The sequence below is a fragment of the Sprattus sprattus genome, assembly GCF_963457725.1.
Source record: "Sprattus sprattus genome assembly, chromosome: 3".
Classification (NCBI taxonomy): domain Eukaryota; kingdom Metazoa; phylum Chordata; class Actinopteri; order Clupeiformes; family Clupeidae; genus Sprattus; species Sprattus sprattus.
In genome coordinates, this window is record NC_137922.1 from 25,363,541 (window position 1) to 25,384,635 (window position 21,095).

A 21,095-nucleotide genomic window follows, 5' to 3' on the forward strand; every position below is an offset into this window, starting at 1 on the left:
TGGTACGGAAGCACACACTAACTTTCAGTCCGCACACACACACATTCACACACATGCACACACACACACACAAACACACTTGCATGCGTACACACACACACACATACTGTACTGAGGGAGACACCAATGCCTGGCTGTTACATAGGCAGCTGATAGGGAGAGAGGAAGGGAGAGAGAGAGAGAGAGAGAGAGAGAGAGAGAGAATGTGTGGGTGTGGGAGGGAAAGGGGGAGACAGAGAGGGAAGCAAGAAAGAGCGAAGGAGAGAAACAGAGAATGAGAGAGAGAAAGAGCGAAAGGGAAGGAGGGATAAAAAAGGAGTTAAGGCAAATAAGAGAGAGACAGAGAAAGAGGAAGAGAGAAAGAGGGGATGAGAAAGTGGCAGTAGGATGGAGGGAGTAGGAGACAGAGAGAGAGACAGAGAAAGAGGAAGAGAGAAAGAGGGGATGAGACAGTGGCAGTAGGAGACAGAGAGAGAGAGAGAGAGAGAGAGACAGAGAAAGAGGGGATGAGACAGTGGCAGTAGGATGGAGGGAGTAGGAGACAGAGAGAGAGAGAGGAAGAGAGAAGGAGGGGATGAGATAGTGAGTAGGAGACAGAGGTGCAGACAGTGGCAGTAATGTGTGGCTCTTCCAGATAGCAATAAAAGTGCGGTCAGCGGGGAGAGCGGACGCTTTGAGAGCACCCAGGCCCGCCGCAGACATTGTTAAGGTGCTCAAATGTGTGTGTGTGTGTGTGTGTGTGTGTGTGTGTGTGTGTGTGTGTGTGTGCTCAAATGCGAGGTCTTACTGAGTGGAAACGAGAGAGCAGGCGGAGGAGGCAAAAAAAGGAAAGAAGAGGGAACAAAGAGAAAAAAAATCCTCCTTTCAGACCACGGAGCCGGCTGAGCATCTCCAATTCATGGCGGCTTCCTGCAGGGCAGCGGGGTTAAGTAAATATCTGTGCCTGTGAAATATTTAGGGCCAGAGGCGAAGGTGGAAGCAAAGCACCTGAAAATGAAATGAGACGTGTGTGTTTGTGTGTGTGCATGTGTGTGTGTGTGTGTGTCTGCATGTGTGTGGGTGTGAGAGTGAGTGTGTCTGAGTGTGCCTCATGTGTGTGTGTGTTTCTGCATGTGTGGGTGTGAGAGTGGGTGTGTCTGAGTGTGTGTGTCTGTGTGTGTGTGTGTGTGTGTGTGTGCGCGCATGTGTGTGTCTGTATGTGTGTGTGTGTCTGCATGTGTGTGTGTGTGTGTGTCGGTGTGAGAGTGAGTGTGTGTGTGAGTGTGTGTGTGTGTGAGTATGTGTGTGTGTGTGTGTGTAAGTGTCTATGTGTGTGTCAGAGAGCCGTTCAGTCTCACCAGACAGACAAGGCATCAGACGTTTAATAGCACAATCAATTACTTAATAAAGCTGCAAGGTGTTTCAATAAAACCTGACAATTTGATTAAAGCATCTGTAAATAAACACCACTGTGTTGGGTGAGGAGGGAGAAATGATGCCGGTTAAATGTCCAAATAATCCAGGAGCCGCTCTGGCAGGCTGACATCATGGCTGAAGTCCAGACACAATATCAGAGAGCGATCTATAAAGGAGGTGTTTATGCAGTAACAGACGCAATATCAGAGCGCGATCTATAAAAAAGGTGCTTATGTTGTAACGGACACAATATCAGCTATCGATCTATAAAGCGATCTATAAAGAAGGTGTGGGTGTATGCTGTGTTTATGCTGTAACGGACGCATTTTCAAGAATGTGATGAGTTGAGAATCTGATCTTTTTAAATGAGTGCCGTATCTCACTGTGCCAGATGATCGCTGCTGAGGTTTGATCGATCCAATGGAGCAAACACACACTGGAGCTTCACACTGTCTCTGAGGAGTTTGCTGGGGGAAGTGTGCATGTGTGTGTGTGTGTGTGTGTGTGTTGTGGTAGCCCAAGCTCTTCTAAGGCTCCCACTTAGGTTAACATGGGTGACCAGGACTATACGGGGCAGACTTTAGGACCCTGGGGAGGTTCTCTGGAGACTAGTGAGGTCAGGCATCCACTGATTGCAACCTCAGGTGCGAATTGTTAGACAAGTTTGGCACCTGAGCAGCAACTAGTCAAGCGTGAAATATACTTCTGCATCCTTCTCCGACCTTCTCCGCCCTCGGAAATAAATGGGCGGGTGGTCGGATTCAGAAGGATTTGATTGTACTTACAGGCCCTATACACTTCTACGACGGCTGTGGGTGCAGAAAGTAATTTACCGCGGCAATAATAATTATAAGGACGGCAACAGCGCTTTAAAACGACGTTTTACATTATTTAAAGGTGAAAGATTAAAGGCAAGAGAATCGCCAGGTGTAGGCTACCTTCTCATTATGCGTGTGTGTTTGTAATACAATGGTGTTGGCTGTAAATAAACTCCACTTCGCGTTTTTGACAATAAAATAAATCCCATTTAGGATAACAGCCTTCTTCCTATGTGCGGGAGTTTGTTTAACAGTTTAACTGTGCAGGAGTTGTCCCATTTCCCATGAGGCTTTGCTCCGACCATTCTACATTAAGAAACAAATGAAATCGCTGGCCAATTTATATTTGTGGTAGGGCTGGGCAAGTTAACGCGTTAATCTTGCGTTAATCCATCAATTTATTAAACGCCGACAATTATTTTATCGCACGTTAACGCAGGTTTTATTATTTTGCTCAAAGGCTTTTATTTTGTAAAAGTCTGCCGCAAAACCGGAAACGGATAAACCATAGACATATAAATACACAGATGTCTCGCACTTGGCAGCCATCTTGCCACAGTCAGCTCGCTCACGTAACATTGTGTTGTTAGTGGTACATGTACTTTTTAAATAACGATAACTTGATCAATTTTCAACCGATTTTTAAGCGGGTTGGTTTGTTATAAACGTCAGAAATGTAGTTATGACACTGCTAACTTATGAACAATTATAATTATAACCATGGGTTTTCATATGAAAATAACATTAAACAGAACAGATAGGTGCAATGAATACACACATGCAGGTATTTATGTAATTTATGTAAAATCATTATACTCAGCATACAGAATGGCAACATGAGATATATGTATACTTTTGAAATAGGAATATTACTAATATAATAAAATCAATTGAATTATGTTACGACCCTGGCGGGTCTAGGCCCCGCCCTGTGATATTGCATGCCTGTTCTGTCTCTTACTCTACAGCAGCTAATTAGAAACAGGTGTACAGCAGGTGCTTGTGAACAAGTGGCCCCCATGATTGGCTGGGCTACAAAAGCCCTGTTCAGTCTGCAGTCAAGGAGAGCGTTGGATGAAGAGTTGGATGAGAGTTGGATGAGAGTCGTTGGATTGGGTTACCGTTGGATTTGGGATAGAGATAGAGATTTGTATTGTCGTTGGTTTTGGTTTTGGGATCGTCGTTGGTTTTGCTTTATCTTTATTGTTTGTTTATATTACCATTTAACTGAATTGACATCACATCTTTTGTTTCTCTTCATAACACTGACATTCACCACACGTTTGTTATAATTATTAGATACTATATATATATAACTGTAACCATTAATAAATAACTTATATTATATTATTATTATAAATCTGCGTGGTCTCCTCTTTATGTTTCGGTCATGGAGCTGTGATCGTCACATAATGGGGGCTCGACCGAGATTGTTTTCGGGATAAGGTAAGGTAACTTTGTATCCACTCATTGGGAAATAGTGGTGGAAAAGCTAATTGAATTGATGGATCGTACATTTGTCTTGTGTTGTTGACGGGCATAAAACTGGCAGTGCAGCACGGAGGGTATTTGAAATTGGGGAGACACGCGGAAGAATTGTTAGTTGGCTGGGCCCTCAACACAGTCATCATCCCCTCGACGACTTCTCCCGCTGGATGTGACGACCACCACTCTGGTCATCGGCAGCTCCATGGTCCGAGATGTCCACACCCCCCCTTCAACAAGCGGCCCCTGCAAGGTCCACTGCCTCCCCGGAGCCAGGCGTGTTCCAATCGCTGATGGAAGTGGAACTATCCCTCCCCACCCCCACCACTCTGCACGTAGTCTCTCTACCTGGTCTACCTAGAGAAACCCTCGGCCAACCGCACCCACCGCCACTGCATTGCCGTACACCTACTCTACCCAATACCCTATGCTAGCATTTATATACAATATACATTATTGCCTCCACCGAAATGTTTCTCTGTCCCTACATCCCCTACCCCTGTAACAGTAACCCTATTGGCACAGTAATCTGGTCTTGTCTGTATCATGTATTTACCACCAGATGTATGTATACATATGTCCAGTGACCAAATGCTGGCTGTGTATTGCCCCTGTTGCTTCCTTTCCCCTTCTGCCACACAACCCTTCCCCCCGTCCCACCTTCCTGTCTCCACCCGGCCGACCTCAAGCAGATGGGTCCCCCCTTATGTGCCGTGGTTCTGCTTAAGGTTTCTTCCTGCCTAACAGGGAGTTTTTCCTTGCCCCTGTTGCCGTTGTGCATGCACTAAGGGGGTTCAGGCTCTGGGATCTGTTAAGCGCCGAGAGGCAATTGTATTGTTATGGCGCTATACAAATAAAATTGAATTGAATTGAATTGAATAGTTGGTAACGTTTGGTTTTCGTTGGGTGGACGTGGAAGGAGAAGTCATTTTTTAAAGTGACTGCAGCTGTTGGCTTGCGCTGCGAGAGAATCGCGCTGTGCATACTGGTGAAATTGAGTACAGGTGTTCGTAACTGGGTGGAAAGGGGTAGGTTAGACCAGCAACGTGAATAACCCAATCCAATATGGGGTGGATGAATATGTTAGATTTTGAGGAGCATAAGAGGCTTCTGAAAATGGAGGCGGAATTGGAGAATGGGATGCAGCTGAAAAGAAATATGCTAGCTGAGACGGACGCATTGGGGAGAGAAAAAGAACGTCTATTTAAAATCGTAAAACTGAGATTAAGGCAAGGAATGGTTGAACAGGATTATTCTATTGTGCAAAAAGAGCAGTTAAGATTAATTGCCCAAGGAAAGGTGACGGAAGACGATCTCATTTGTGGGGAGCGATTGGTTAAGGGAAATCCTTATGAGGGTGTGTCGGAGGTAAAGGCCATACAGAGGGATCTGTCTGAAATGAAGACTGTGAATGAGAAAATAACAGTGGAAAACAAAGAGCTGCTGGCTCGGATTACCGATGCATCTGATAAATTGTCAGCCAGGGAACATGAGTCAAACAGTCTTGAGAATAATTTGCAACTTCAGCTCGACCAGGCATTTCATTTGAACAATTCTTTGACTGCAAGGATTGACGCACAAATAGCGGAAATGGCGGAACAACAAGAAAAGATTGAGGCAATACAGAAAGATAAATCAAGTCTCTCTGAAATGTTCCAACAACTGCAGATAGATCATGATTCTGAATTGGAAGAAAGAGACAAAACTGTGTGTGAACTAAATTAAGTTGTAAATAGTAATGGACAAGAAACCATTAGCCTCAACGAGAAAGTAAGATTCTTAGAAGATGACAAATGTTTATTGAAAAAAAAAGCTGGATAAGAGCAGGAAGGAGGTTGTTGCTTTGACCAAAGAGGTGGGGTCTGTAAAAGCAGAGCGAGACAGCATTTCGAGTGCAATAATGGACATTATCCACAGGCCTGCGGACTATAAGAACCTCAGGATGGATTACGAGGGGCATGTTGAATGACTGGGATGTTGAATGAAGGAGAGAAGCTGGACGGCGCAGAGAGATGTAAAGAAGATTTGACCAAACATCTGCAAACTGGCATCCAGCAGCATGAGCAGTGTGCTTCGGAGAGAGAGGACCTGATGGTTCGACTGAACATTCAGCAGACCAACGTCTGGCAGCTGGAGGCTCAAGCTTTTGGGATTATCAAAGTAAAAAGGGCACGAGAAAAGGACCATTTGTCTGTAGTTAAGGAGATGGACGAAGTCCAGGGTCGCCGCACAAACAGAAGCAGCATCTCCAGCAGACTGCACAGGAGCTCGAACAGCTTTGCAAGGATGCTCAGCAGAGCGCTCTCATGGACATACAGTTATTGGACTATGAGCGCCTGGTTGAAGGGATCAAGCTAGCTGAGAAAGACACTCCGATTGAGGATATGAAAACGCAGCTATGGACTCAGAGAGAGGAAATTGTGGAGGACGAGGCCCAGTTTCGGGTGGAGAATGGCCTGACTAAACTGTTCCACAGTGGTTTTACACCTCACAACGGAAAGGAACTTTTGCATGGACTATTGCGTTGGCCCACACTCCAGATGTGGGGATGGGTTGGGCTGTGAAATTGTGCTTGCATGTTTAATTAATTTATCTCCTCTCCTGTCTCCTCCCCTGTCCCTCTTAAACTGCTTTTCCAGGGCCCGGAATTGCTGAGGGACAAATAGGTTGTGTGACTGGTGAACTGGATGAATGGTGTGCGTGTGGGTGAATGGGTGAACAGGTGAATAGGCGAATGGATGTTTAGGTAAATGGGGATTTTGGAGTATGCAGAATCCCACTGAGGTGGGCTTCTGTCTTAAGGGGGGGATGTTACGACCCCGCCCTGTGATATTGCATGCCTGTTCTGTCTCTGTCTCTACAGCAGCTAATTAGAAACAGGTGTACAGCAGGTGATTGTGAACAGGTGGCCCCCATGATTGGCTGGGCTACAAAAGCCCTGATCAGTCTGCAGTCAAGGAGAGCATTGGATGGAGAGTTGGATGAGAGTCGTTGGATTGGGTTATCGTTGGATTTGGGATAGAGATAGAGATTTGTATTGCTGTTGGTTTTGGTTTTGGGATCGTCGTTGGTTTTGCTTTATCTTTGTTGTTTGTTTATATTACCATTTAACTGAATTGACATCACATCTTTTGTTTCTCTTCATAACACTGACATTCACCACACGCTTGTTATAATTATTAGATACTATATATATATATAACTGTAACCATTAATAAATAACTTTTATTATATGGCAACGACAGTACGAGCATTCTGATTGGCTAATGGGTAGTCATGCCAGCCGCGCATTGACGTTTTAGCCGGTCTGCGGTCTGATGAGTATTCTTATTGCACACCCCATCAATCTTAAAAATGAGTGATACCATGTACCAAGTACTAAACATTACATCCTTAAAAATTAATATATCAACAGCCCTGAGCATTTATTGATAGAATCAGGACTCCTATTATGAAATTATCTGAGAACAGGAAACCAGTTGAATGTCGTGGTAACATGACAGTTGACAGATTTCGCGAACATTTTGATATCGGGTAATACTTTATAGGACTTCAGAAGCAGCGAAGATGTGTTATTGAAAGTGATGATGAAGACTTGACTACTATAGTTTGAAAACCTTGCGTTTAACTGTAAATTAAAGCCATTTAAGCTGAGCCCTGTTGTCCGTTTTCTATTGATCATTGTAACTTGAAGTTAGCAAGTCATTGTTTGCTAGGCAACACCTGAAACACTGTGTCGTGAGAAGACTTGAGAGCTGAACAAAACGACATGTTTTCTATTTACAATTACCATTTATTTTCAAAATGAAAAGAGCTTAAATGCCATATAATAAACAACTTACTAACCTCGACCGTTCGATCATGCAGGTATATCGGACTTCGGCCCCGCAGCATCAACCTCGCTATCGCTCGGTCGATACCTTACAGCCTCTGTCTGATATTTACCTGCAGTACCTCACTCTCGGCCAGTAAGTAGTTAATATTATATTATTATTATAAATCTCAGGGTCTCCTCTTTATGTTTCGGTCATGGAGCTGTGATCGTCACAATTATTACATGTTTAGTTTAAACAAGTAATAATTCTGTAGTAGTAACTGCTAGATACAAATGCTGATGTTAAGTGTTTGCACAACAAATGCAATGGCACTTTAGTTCATATGGCAGTACATTTAAAATAACAGTGTCAAGTTCTAGGAATTGACAAACTGCACTGAAAGTGTTTTCTGGTTTCTCACTCTAACAGGGACATTTGGTACTGAATATAGACTGGTTATGCTGCTCCCCGATGAAAGTAAAATGTTTCTGCTGTTACCTCAGAAATTGCCTGTTTAAATGATATGATTGTGGCTCAGGATTTTGTGGCCAGTTTTTTTCTTTTTCATAACGAACAGGATAACATTAATGTGCACTGTACACTACTTTTGAATTCATTGTCGGATTTTGCGTATACAAATGCGATTTATCGTGATTAATAAGGGAAATCATGAGATTAATCGCGATTAAAAATTTTAATCGTTGCCCAGCCCTAATTTGTGGTCATGAAAGTTATGTAGCGTCTGAATAAAAAGAAATCAGTAGGCTGGATTAATGAAAGTGAGTTCGACACACACCGTGAGTGAGATGTAGATAGACAACAAGTGTTATATACAGCCGCGGAAAAAATTAAGAGACCACTTCAAAATGATCAGTTTCTCTGGTTTTACTATTTATTGGTATGTGTTAAAGTAAAATGTACATTTTAGTTTTATTCTATAACCTACTGGCAACATTCCTACCAAATTTCAAATAAAAATATTGTCATTTAGATCATTTATTTGCAGAAAAATGACAATTGGTCAAAATAGCAAAAATGATGCAGTGTCTTCAGATCTCGAATAATGCAAAGAAAACAAGCTCATATTCATTTTTAAACTACACAATACTAATGCTTACACTTAGGAAGAGTTCAGAAATCAATATTTGGTGGAATAACCTTGATTTAAAATCACAACTTTCATGTGTCTTGGCATGCTCTCCACCAGTCTTTCACATTGCCGTTGGGTGACTTTATGCTACTCCTGGCGCAAGAATTCAAGCAGCTCGGCTTCTTTTCATGGCTTGTGACCATCCATCTTCCTCTTGATCACATTTCAGAGGTTTTTTATAGGATTCAGGTCTCAAAATTGGGCTGGCCATGACAGGGTCCTGATCTGGTGGTACTCCATCCACACCTTTACTGGCCTGGCTGTGTGGCATGGAGCATTGCCCTGCTGGAAAAAACACTTCTCAGAGTTGGGGAACATTGTCAGAGCAAAAGGAAGCAAGTTTTTCTTCCGGGACAACGTTGTACTTTGCCTGGCTGAGGTTTGTAAAAGACCATAAGGATTGAAAAAAGCGGACTGGAGGGTCTTCTAGTTCGTCTTCTCTGATGAGTCCAATTTTCAGCTCTGACAATGTTCCCCAACTCTGAGAAGTGTTTTTTCCAGCAAGTGTAAGCATTAGTATTGTGTAGTTTAAAAATGAATATGAGCTTGTTTTCTTTGCATTATTCGAGATCTGAAGACACTGCATCATTTTTGCTATTTTGACCAATTGTCATTTTTCTGCAAATAAATGATCTAAATGACAATATTTTTATTTGAAATTTGGTAGGAATGTTGCCAGTAGGTTATAGAATAAAACTAAAATGTATATTTTACTTTAACACATACCAATAAATAGTAAAACCAGAGAAACTGATAATTTTGAAGTGGTCTCTTAATTTTTTCCGCGGCTGTATACTGGTTGGAATCAGCTGGACACAGCTGTTGGAGAACTTGGCGATTATTTTCTTTTATGAGAGACATTGACTCAGTGGGTGATGATTAGGGGTGTCACGATACCAAAAATTCAGTAGTCGGTACCAATACCAGTAAAATAACACGATTCTCGATACCAATTTCGATACCACGTTAAAAAAAAAAATAAGGATTTTCCAAGATTCCATGCACTTCAACTTGAAACATGAACTTCTTTATTAAAATATGTGAAAATAGCAAAATGTCATAAGACATACAAAACATGTGCAATATAGCATAGCACAACATAATAAAGTGCAATTAATGGTCAAAGTGCAACAACTAGTGACCCCAGACACATTCCAGACTTCTAGGCATCTTTTCAAAAGGTACTGTGCAAAAACAACAACAGTGCAAAACAAAACGGTGGATATAACAGTTCAGCCATTCAGCTAAAAAGATGAACATGAGTTTTGAGCTTCTTAAAGGACGTATTTAATAAAAAAATAATCAAAATGTTCAGTGTGGTCGCGGCGAAATTCCAGCTGTCATTCGCAAATCGTCTTATAGGCTACATTGAGTCTATGGCATTGAAAAAAAAAACATTATCAAACCAATTGCATATTTATGTGTAACTATATTAAACTAGGACATGTGAATTTCCCTAGTTTAGTCATGATACTTGCAAGATACATGCTCTCTTTCTCTCTCCATCTCCTTCTTAGCAAGGTAGACTATAGGCTAATGTTAAAACTACAGCATAGCTAACCTAAACTACGTACATAACATAAGCCATTGTAACATACGAGCCCATCATTTCAAACGTCATGTAACGTGTATTTCAGTATGAAAGATTTTTTAAACTGAAAAACTGCATTATTTGGATGTTGTTCATATGAATCAGAACTATCCTTGAGTTCTTTAAACAAATACAGATGACTGTCTTTCAGGTGCTTTGCTAAATTGAAAGTACTATCTCCCTTGGTCTGAAGAACACGGTACCATCGTTTGCATAATGTTCAAAAGTAGGGTGACTAGACGTCCTGTTTTACCCGAACATGTCCTCTTTTCGAGACTTCAAAAATGTGTCCGGCAGGGATTCCAAAAGCGTCCGGGATTTAGCCTCGTCGGATATTTGTGTTTCTCTGGGTGTTTCACAAACTAATATTACGTCTTTTGGAAAGGGTATCTCCCTTTCGTTCCACGTTTTTGCGCGTTTTTGGTCGACCGCCTTCCCAGTGTTGCCAGATTTGATAATTATCCTCCAAAATGAGCCTGATACGATACGCCATTTCCAGTCTGGCAACACTTCACACCTGGTCGCCTCCACTAGTTTCATCGTTTACAATAGTAAATGGCAGATCTGCGTGTGAAAAACATGTCAAAACTTCGACTGGAACACCGAAGCGTATACTGCCCCCGTCAGTTCCAGAAGAAGCGCAGCACCGATTCTAACACCTGGCACCGGCGCTTATGGTACTTACGGTGCTTCAAAAAAATGGATATCGTCAGTGTTTTGTTATTTTAGTACCGAAAGGTATCGTAAGTATCGGTTCTCGTGACATCCCTAGTGATGATGTCGTTGGGAAATAATGTCGTTAGTAGACCAATCACAGCCAAGGGGGTATCCGACTCTCTCCGACTCTCTACGAAAAGTTAGAAAAAAACGTTCTTCTCCGACCAGCTCTCCGAGGGCTCGGATGGGCGTTAACACCTGGGTGAAGGTGTTGCCAAGGCGTGCCAAAGTGTCCCTCTACGACCGAATCGGAGAAGTAAAAATCGGCCTTTAGTTAGAGTTTTAAAGAGTCAGTGAGAAGCAGTGAGAGAGAGAGAGACAGTGGGGAAGGTGCTGGTTGCACTGGGTGCAAGGTGTAGGTTTCCCCTTATTTTCTGTTCATTTTGACTACCTTTGTTTGATTTGAAGAGTTAATAAAGACCGTGATTTGAAATTCCCTTGTGGCGTCTTGCTGAGAGCTGGGCTGCAACAGTGTGTGTGTGTGTGTGTGTGTGTGTGTGTGGTTAAGATGTTTTGCACAGGTGAGCGCAAGCGAGATCATTGAGATTTGATGCATTTTTCGGTGTGGTTGGTGTGTAGTTTTAATATGAATAAAATGCTGCAAGTCCTATAGTAACTACTATAATAATAATAATTCTGTTCTTAAAGAATAAGGAAACTGTTTTGTTTCCCAATATTCCTGTGCATCCTGGGCATGTCTGGTGTTCATATGCATGAGGTCATGATTTATGGAACCAGAATGCCGAAATATAAATCAAACAAAACATTTAAAAACACACTCCACAACTGCAATAAGAGAAACAATAAAGGAAAGAATACATACTGATCGTCCAAAACAAAACTCTCTCATCACGTGTTCAGAACTACTTTCTTTGTTAATAAGTTTGAACAATAAAACTACCTACTGCACTGGTTAGTATCCAGACACAGAGGTATTCTGTGTACATTTATAGGGGCTCTCATTTGTACAATTTTGGCCATCTTTAACTCAAAGCTGAAGGTCAACACCTTAACAGTTTTATTTTAATTACAAATCCCTGTTGTAAAGAGTAATGAGTTATAACCTTAGTCACCATCTAAATGTCACACTGCACCAAATACAGATGACATATAGATATTTGTATACATATGCACAAATTACACATGTATACTACACATTACACGGTACATGTGTAATATATATATGCATGTGTGTGTGTGTGTGTGTGTGTGTGTGTGTGTGTGTGTGTGTGTGTGTGTGTGTGTGTGTGTGTGTGTGTGTGTGTGTGTGTGTGTGTGTGTGTGTGTGTGTGTGTGTGTGTGCGCGCGCGCGCTGGTACCTCCTTTGGTCTCCCCAGTGCAGACGTGTGTGTGTGTGTGTGTGTGTGTGTGTGTGTGCGTGTGCATGTGCTGGTACCTCCTCTGGTCTCCCCAGTGCAGGCGGGTGGGCAGGCGTGTGTGTGCGTGTGTGTGTGTGTGTGTGTGTGCGCTGGTACCTCTTCTGGTCTCCCCAGTGCGGGTGTGCCCGTCAGCAGTAGGGCTCGGCTGGCACTCTGGATGATGGGCACCAGTAGTTTACTCCGCGCCGCGTTACGGGACTTCAGGTAGTGCGACTCGTCTACCACCACCACCTGGAACTTCTGCTTGGTGAGAGCTTCCACTAGGGGGCGTGCGTCTGTGGTCAGCAGCCCGTAGCCCAGGACCGTCACCTTACTGCTGCTGATGCCCCTGCCCAGTCAACACAGAGCCCATTACTGACAGACTACTGACTGATAGCATAGCATCATAACTGACAGACTTCTGACTAATAGCATAGCATCACTACTAACAACAGACTAATAGCATTAGCATCATTACTAACTGATACCATAGCATCACTACTAACTACTAACTGATAGCAGAGCATCACTACTGACAAACTACAGTCTAATATCATTGCATTGTTACTGAAAAACTCCTGACTAATAGCATAGCATTATTACTGAGCAGTTACTGACCGATAGCATAACATTGTTACTGATTAACTACAGTGTAATAGCATAGCATTATTACTGACAAACTCCTGACTAATAGCATAGCATTATTACTGACAAACTCCTGACTAATAGCATAGCATTATTACTGACCAATTACTAAACTAATAGCACAGCATTGTTACTGACAAACTCCTGACTAATAGCACAGCATTATTACTGAGCAATTCCTGACTGATATCATTATTACTTAGCAATAACTGACTGATGGCAGAGCATAGCATAGCACTTGACTGGATGAGCCTAGCCATGATCCAGACTGGTGCCAGATGGGCAGCATACATATAGTGCTGCACCATCAATATCAATATCAATATCCGTAATAATCAATCTCTATCAACACAGCGATACTGATTCTTAACATCATTTCAGTGTGTAGAACCAACTGTAATAAGTGTTGGGTTTTGAGTGTGGTACCCCTTCGAAAAAGCTTTGTCTCCAGCACCCCTTTGACATGATTTCAGTGCCAAGTTTAACTATCTAAGGCAGTCTTCTAAACTCACGCGAAGCTTAGTCATGAATGTCTACTGGTTTTAACAGGCCATTAACTGAGAAGATCTGCATTTTAAAATCTGCAACAACTAAAAATGTGTTATGACACAATCTAAAAATGGCTTACTCCAAACACAGCAGCACTTTAGTCAGGTGTCTCTCAGCTACAGAATGGTGCCAGAAATAGTTTCTGTCAAAGAATCAAAATGATTTTGGACAAACAATAGCACGCACAGGATGCAGAAAGAAGTGCTGGCCTTCAGATGCATGGCATTGCTGTTTTATGCGTTTTTCACAACAAAAGACCCTAACTGCATAACTAACACACGAGCACTGGGGTTTGGGCGGGCAACTGCAACAATCTGTATCTCAAGCTCTACGTTTGTTAACAATTCAGTGATGATAACATGCTACACGCTCTATATGCAGTATATTTGATGTTTTTTCAGGCTGTAGTATTGTGACAGTTTGTGGCCATCTTTTTTGAAAACTAGTTTGAACATTAGGGAGTGAAGCAGAATATTGAAGCTCGACATTAACGTCTTGGTGGTTAGAAAGTAAAATACTACTCTACGTACTTTGCTAGATTTATGGTTGATTATAACCAACTAACACATAAATGACACACCAACAACATCTGTGAGATATTTGAGAACCAAAACAAACTCAATAATTCCTCCTAAATAAGAGCTTGAACACCTAAACAATCCATACGGTCTATTACCCCTGTCGTGGAGTTTCAGCACAAGCACAGACATTTAACTACTCACTTTTCCTGATTTATGGTCCACTTTCACCAACCAACACATATACTACATACCAATGAAATCTGTGAGTTGTTGCAGTCGTGAAAGCGTTAAGCACTTAAATATCATCCTCACTATGAGCTCTGCAGTAAATGTTACCATGGTAGCGACATGCAGGTCAACTTAACCCCTGTGCTGAAATTCACAGAATGAACAAACCAATCTGTGCCGAGTCTCTTTTTTTAGAAGCATCAATAACCAGTACAAAAAAAATACCCCAGAGAGGCAAGAGAGAAATAAAATGGGAAAAAATAAGAAAAAGAGGAAGAAGTCGTAGCTCTTCTAACGAAGCCCCTCACTAACAATCTCTCTTCCGCTCGCCACAGCGGCTCTGCCACCACTAATTGTCTTCATCGATAACAAAAACCTTCCCCGTGTGTTACACACGCACCAGGGCTTAATGACCGCACAGTGTGCACTGGGCGGAATGCCCCCATGGATTGATCTATGGCTCGCTCACTAGGCGTCAGGCGATGGCTGTTATATCTGTCCGTGTGTGTGTGTGTGTTCAGACTCTGTGTGATTTGATTGACAGCTAGACAGGAGTCCGGGTCTGTGCGTGTGGCGTGGAAGATGGTGTTGTGCTGGGGTGTTTCAGCTTGACAGTTTTCTTTCGGCTGGGGGGGGGGTTGTTTATGTTTGTGTGGACATGTTCTTCCCTCCTGGGGATGGAGGACAGAGTGTCTTCCGGAAGCCAAAGTGTCAGCAGGGCTGGAGAACTCCCACCTCAGCAGAACAGAACTGAGCCTCTGCCCCCTCTCTTTTTTTTTCTCTCTCTCTCTCTCTCTCTCTCTCTCTCTCTCTCGCTCTCTCGCTCTCTCGCTCTCTCTCTCGCTCTCTCGCTCTCTCTCTCGCTCTCTCTCTCGCTCTCTCTCTCTCTCTCCAGCCTGGTCCCACTGTTTTCTATTAAGGCAAAAAGTAACGAGGCCCCAAGTAAACAAGCAAGTAGACAAAACTAAAATAACTTCCTACCAAGACAAGACAAGATAATCGCAGGAGAAGAGAGCACAATTTACCCCCAGCACATAACATCAGTAATCCATTTCATTTCAACAGTGGTTCCAAAAGAAGGCCTATTGGGATTGCCAACTCGTTAGACCAGTCTTCTAATGTTTCACACCAGCTAAATGTTCCTTAGACAAATACCAGTGAACCGAATTTTGTCAGTTGAATCGGATTTGGCTGTTCAATGTGAATTTTTGACAATTTGTTCCTTTTTTTTTTTACCTCCGCCAAGGAGTTTATGTTTTCTGTGCGTTTCTTTTACCGGTCCCTCGGTCAGTAAGCAGGATTGCGAAGGATTTCATTTTCATGCAACTTGGTGAAAATGTGTAGCATGGTCCAAGGAAGGACCCATTAAGTATTGGAGCGAATCCGAATCACTCGCATTTATTTTCCCTTTCGCCTACATGGCTCAATACTGCAAGGTATTGTTCTAGTGTATTTACATAAAAAAGTAACATAAACAAACTTAGACATCCATTCCATCACTCTCACGTCTGTCTACCCTTAGAGTACTCACACTTAAAGCCACAAAACACAAGACATGGAACGCCTGTCAGACGCCTGGAATGAGGAGAGATGCCTTTGCTAGACACATTTGGCTCAAGCAAGACCTACCTGGTGTCTGACCTACCTGGTGTCCGTCTTACTCTCCACCAGGTTGATGAGAGATGCGTTGGCTAGACACATTTGGCTCAAGCGAGACCTACTTGGTGTCTGACCTACCTGGTGTCAGTCTTACTCTCCACCAGGTTGATGTCTCCAGGCAGCAGCTCCGGCACCCAGCGCTCCAGCTCCTCGATCCAGGGGTACTTGAGGGAGGACGGGACCACGATGAGCAGCGGCCACTGATGCCTGTAGATGCACGCCACCGAGATGGCCTGGATGGTCTTCCCCAGACCCATCTGTGGGACCCCGAGGAGACCCCATTACTACCACCCTCGTCTACACGTGACCCTACATATGGCCATGGGGCCACAAAAGCACAACAAACATATCTACCACAGGTATGGAAGCCCAGAGAGGTCAAGTCAGCAAGTCAAATTCTTTATTTATTTCATAGTCTCACTAGCCTGGATGCCAGCCTAAACTTAGCCCCGTTGGGGAGAAATTATGGTCGAGCCGAAGCGGATCAAGCCAATCAAATTGTCAGGGCGGGCTTTATACGATAATGGCCAGATGGCTTGAGTTGAATTAACGGTAGATTCGAAATCGTACCAAGATGGCGGCGTCTCGGGAGCCTGTAAGTGGGAAATATTTTATGTGAATTAAGCTATCTACACGACTTTTTTATGTCTACATTGACTCGGTTAGTTGTGTATGTGCAACACGAATGTTGCAGAGTATTGTAGGTCTTCACTGAAGCTCTCTAGACAATTATTGTTAGGTTATTGCTAACGCAAAAATACATTGAAACACGTAGTAGCTAGCTAGCCTCGCTGCTAATAAGTATAACGTAGGCATGCAAATCTCACAGATATTGACAGCTCATATATGTTGAAAGAGGACCAGATAAACGCTATTATTTTGTCGATCGAAAAGATGTTTTTGTTGTCCTTCCTACGGGATCCGGTAAAAGTTTAATGTATAAGATGGTCATACTACGTTGCTCTGATTGGTTCTAGGTATCCGATTGAGCGAGGAGGCATTTTCTTTTCTGGTTCTTTGAAACACACCCCCATAATCACAGCTCAATGGAGCAGTATCAGACTCATATTCTGACTAGAATTATGAGTATGACATCGTCAGACTATAGTCTCAGTTGAATTGAATTGAATTTATTCCTGTTCCATTTTAAGCACATGATCATTTTACACCTGACCCCAAGATAATAAAGTGGATCTCTCTTGACTTTTTTGACTGAGATGGGGAGGCAGATCAGTTTGTCATTGTCTGCAGTTTCTCTTTGGCTTTATGTGACGAACAAAGGCACAGGGGTGTGTTAGATGGGATTCTGTTTGTCAGTGTGGTAAGAAATGTGTGCATGGTGAGTGCTGCTCATTGAGAGATTCTGAGTCTGACTGTGGAATAAATTTGTGTCTGGGTTGATAACGGGAGGTCTGACAAATGCTCGGGGGAGATGAAAGCTTGCACAGCAGGCTAAACAGAATTATGCAAGGCGGGAGGAGAGAGAGGATAGGAGAGGAGGAAAAAAAAAAAGGAAAAACTTTTCATGTTTCCTTACCTCGTCTGCAATCATGCATCTGAAAACCAGAGGGGGAAAAACAAAACATGAGATAAACAACACAGAATCGTCACGGCAGCCAACAAAAAAAACATTCTACAAACAAAAAACATTCTAAATAAGAACTCAGGCTTATTTTACACCCAAACGCTCGGAGTTCCATCACATCCACATCGGCAGCACAAGCCTTGGCCGATTAACTCGAAACAAGGCTTTTTGGGCCACTCAAATCAGTGACAAGAGGGGCCTGGCGGAGGGGAGGGGAGACGAGAGCAGCACATATTGATCCCAGCATTATTGCAGTAGCTGAGCTTCCTGTCTGCTGAACATTGCTCAATATCATCTCACAGACACCTGAACGCACACAGCCAACAATTTAAAGAGGGTTTGCAGAGAGGAAAGACAGAGAAACAAGAGAGGGAGAGGGAGAGCGAGAGAGAGAAATACAGAGTGAGAGAAAAGAGAGGGAGAGAGAGAAAAAAAGAGAGGGAGAGAGAGAGAGAGGAGAAAGAAAAAAGGCGCGAGAAAGAAGGAAGAGAGAAAAACAGCAGGTCAATCTTGGCCGTGGGTGTGTAATTTGCTCCGGCACTGAGGAGCACTTCCACTGCTCCGGCACTCTTTAGAGCCGTGTCTCCTCCCGCCTCCTGTGACCCGCCATGACAATTAAGGCAGTCTTCAATAAATCAGGAGGCATTAGGCCAGGCACAGGGGAGCATACAGGCCCCTCATCAAAATAAATTAGCTCTTTATTGAGTTTCACACTTTCCTGCGTTGGGTGAAAAATCGATCAAATCAGAGGAGGAACTGGGGAATTTAATTTCTGCTCTGCAGGAGAGATCTCGGCAGGAGGGGGGGGGGGGGGAAGTGTTGAGCTGTCAAAAAATCTGAGACGCCGACTAAAATGTTCTCTCTGCAGGTGATCGGAACTAATGACAGTGCATGACACACGCGCGCGGGAGACATTTGGGCTGACTAGCGACTTGCACCGAGAAAAAATGCTTTTATGGTTTTCACTCACACTTTGAGATCGCCCAGTGCACAGTCAGAGAAACGCTCCAGCCCAATGCTGACAGCAGAGCTTTGAAATAACAAAGGATTATGCCACACACGGTTCTCCGCAACAGAGCTCTTCTCGGAGGAAACAGCCTCTGATCCTACCCCCAAATGACCCCTTTATGAGGGAAGTCACCACTTTCAACCGCATGATGTAGATAGAGCCCTGCATTTTACCTCCTAGCGAAGGCTTGCTACTTAGTGTTAGTATGCACATATTTCTGAAGCGTGAGCGGCTGTTGAGTGATTCTATGGTGATGATGGACATGGCACATGCCTGACAGTGATTCTACGGTGATGAACACAGCACATGTCTGACGGTGATTCTATAGTGATGATGATCAAAGCACGTGTCTGACGGTGATTCTATGGTGATGATGATCACGTGTCTGACGGTGATTCTATGGTGATGTTGAACACAGCACGTGTCTGATGGTGATTCTATGGTGATGATGAACACAGCACGTGTCTGACGGTGATTCTATGGTGATGAACGTGTCCGACGGTGATTCTATGATGATGATGAACACAGCAAGTGTCTGACGGTGATTCAACGGTGATGATGAACACAGTCTGACGGTGATTCTATGGTGATGAACACAGCACATGTCTGACGGTGATTCTATGGTGATGAACACAGCACATGACTGACGGTGATTCTATGGTGATGATGAACACAGTCTGACGGTGATTCTATGGTGACAGTGATTCTATAGTGATGAACACAGCACATGACTGACGGTGATTCTATGGTGATGATGAACACAGTCTGACGGTGATTCTATGGTGATGAACACAGCACATGTCTGACGGTGATTCTATGGTGATGAACCCAGCACATGTCTGATGGTGATTCTATGGTGGTGAACTCAGCACATGTCTGACGGTGAGAAGGGTGGGAAGCTGTCTGTGTGTGTGTGTGTGTGTGTGTAGCTGCCCTGATTCCTTCTTCATTTACATTTGTCCCCTTCAGTTGAAGAGCGTGATTAATGTGCTGGTTGCTGCTGCTGTTTTTGTCTAATTGCTCGAGCACTCTCTACTTGTCTGGCACAATGCACACACACACACACACACACACACAATGGGAGGCTCAAGTCAGGTGCTTGCCATTTCTCCACACATTAATCATTCTTCCTTAAATAACCTGAAGCGTGCCAGCCGCCTTGCTTCCAGGAGGATGCTCTGCCCCCGTTGCCTGACAACAGCACAGAAAACTTTTTCTCCACCCCCCACCCCCATCTCTGAATGTTATCTTCCGAGCCAAATGGCTCAAGTGTCACCTGATGCAGTGGTTTGCCGGAGAAGAGCTGATTGCATGGATAATGATGCATTGTTTGGAGCGTGAGAAAAAGAAGAAAAAAAAAGAAAGAAAAGGGATCATAGAACCCTGGGAAATGTAGGCTATTCTTCTAGGTCGCAATGGGCTTATTGGTCAGTGTCTGACAGCAGTGATGGGTATTTTCTCTGCTGTTTTGTCCAGTAACACAACGGCTGATAATGGAGCTGTTCACACTACTACAATCATTTAAACTTCATTTAAATCACAACTAACAACAACACTGTTTGATCTGAGGTAGTTTAGTATTATTGTTTATGACGACACAAACACAAACACACACATACATACCTCATTACCTACACAAGTGAATACAAAAAAAAGCGATGTCTATTGAGCATAGGACCCCAACAGCCCAGTAAATCATCTCTCATATTCCTGCCACTGACCCCAGGTAATATGTGCAGACCCTAGCACTTCTATCAGATGGTGCTTGTGCCTGGGATCATTAAGCAAGATAACTGTGTCAGCACACCTCCCACTAATCTACATTCTGAAGCAGGTTTCATCACTTCGCAGCCGTATGATGAATTAGCGTCTGTGCTCGTCCACATTTGATGCAGACTCGTTTCAGAGAGTCGTTCGGCCTCCCTGCAACACCTCGCTGCGTTTACTGTGCAGAGCCCTTTCTGTGTGTGTGTGTGTGTGGAGTCGTTTGGCCTCCCCGCAACGCCTCGCTCGTTTACGGTGCAGAGCCCTTTCTTCCCCTCCTCTCTCTTCTCATTTACACACTCATACAGCTTCATTAGGAGAGACAACACCGGGGCTCCCGTCGTGAGCATCTCCCCCAGAATCAGCACTGTGTGAATTGTGTGTCTGTTGTAGCAATGATAAAAGCAGATTGCTCGCTTGATCAGGAGAGGAACAATTCTACCCTCTTGTGAAAAGGACAGAAGAAAGAACAAGTGAAAACAGGGGAGAGGAGAGAAGATACAGAGAGAGAGAGAGAGAGAGACAGATTTACTATCCCTCCAAAATAATACAGAATCCTCGCATTGTACTGCACAGCGCTGCAAAATCTACCGCAGCTCATCATCCAACTGGCTTTGGCCATTCCTCAGTCACAGACTATCACTCAGACAGGCAGAGATATAGAAGGCATTTCTGGCCTTGTGTTAAATCTAGCACTACTAAGTTTTCCATTATGCTTATGTCAACTATTTTTTTTTGTATTGTATTATTAAAGTTAGCTTATAATATCTAGGCACTCTGAGATTATTTTAAATGAAAGGTGCATT

The 21,095-nt window shown here is 43.4% G+C and overlaps 1 protein-coding gene across 1 annotated transcript in view; it reads right to left on the minus strand.

Moving 5' to 3' along the window:
- zranb3 (zinc finger, RAN-binding domain containing 3) overlaps positions 1 to 21,095 on the minus strand; it is a gene marked incomplete at both ends in the record, with an annotated part of 87,764 nt that overhangs the window by 62,941 nt on the left and 3,728 nt on the right. Inside the window, 3 exons of the mRNA XM_080835415.1 lie at positions 12,447 to 12,678; positions 16,010 to 16,188; positions 17,469 to 17,487. Coding sequence (XP_080691541.1) covers positions 12,447 to 12,678; positions 16,010 to 16,188; positions 17,469 to 17,487 — 430 coding nt within the window. The remainder of the gene's footprint in view (positions 1 to 12,446; positions 12,679 to 16,009; positions 16,189 to 17,468; positions 17,488 to 21,095) is intronic.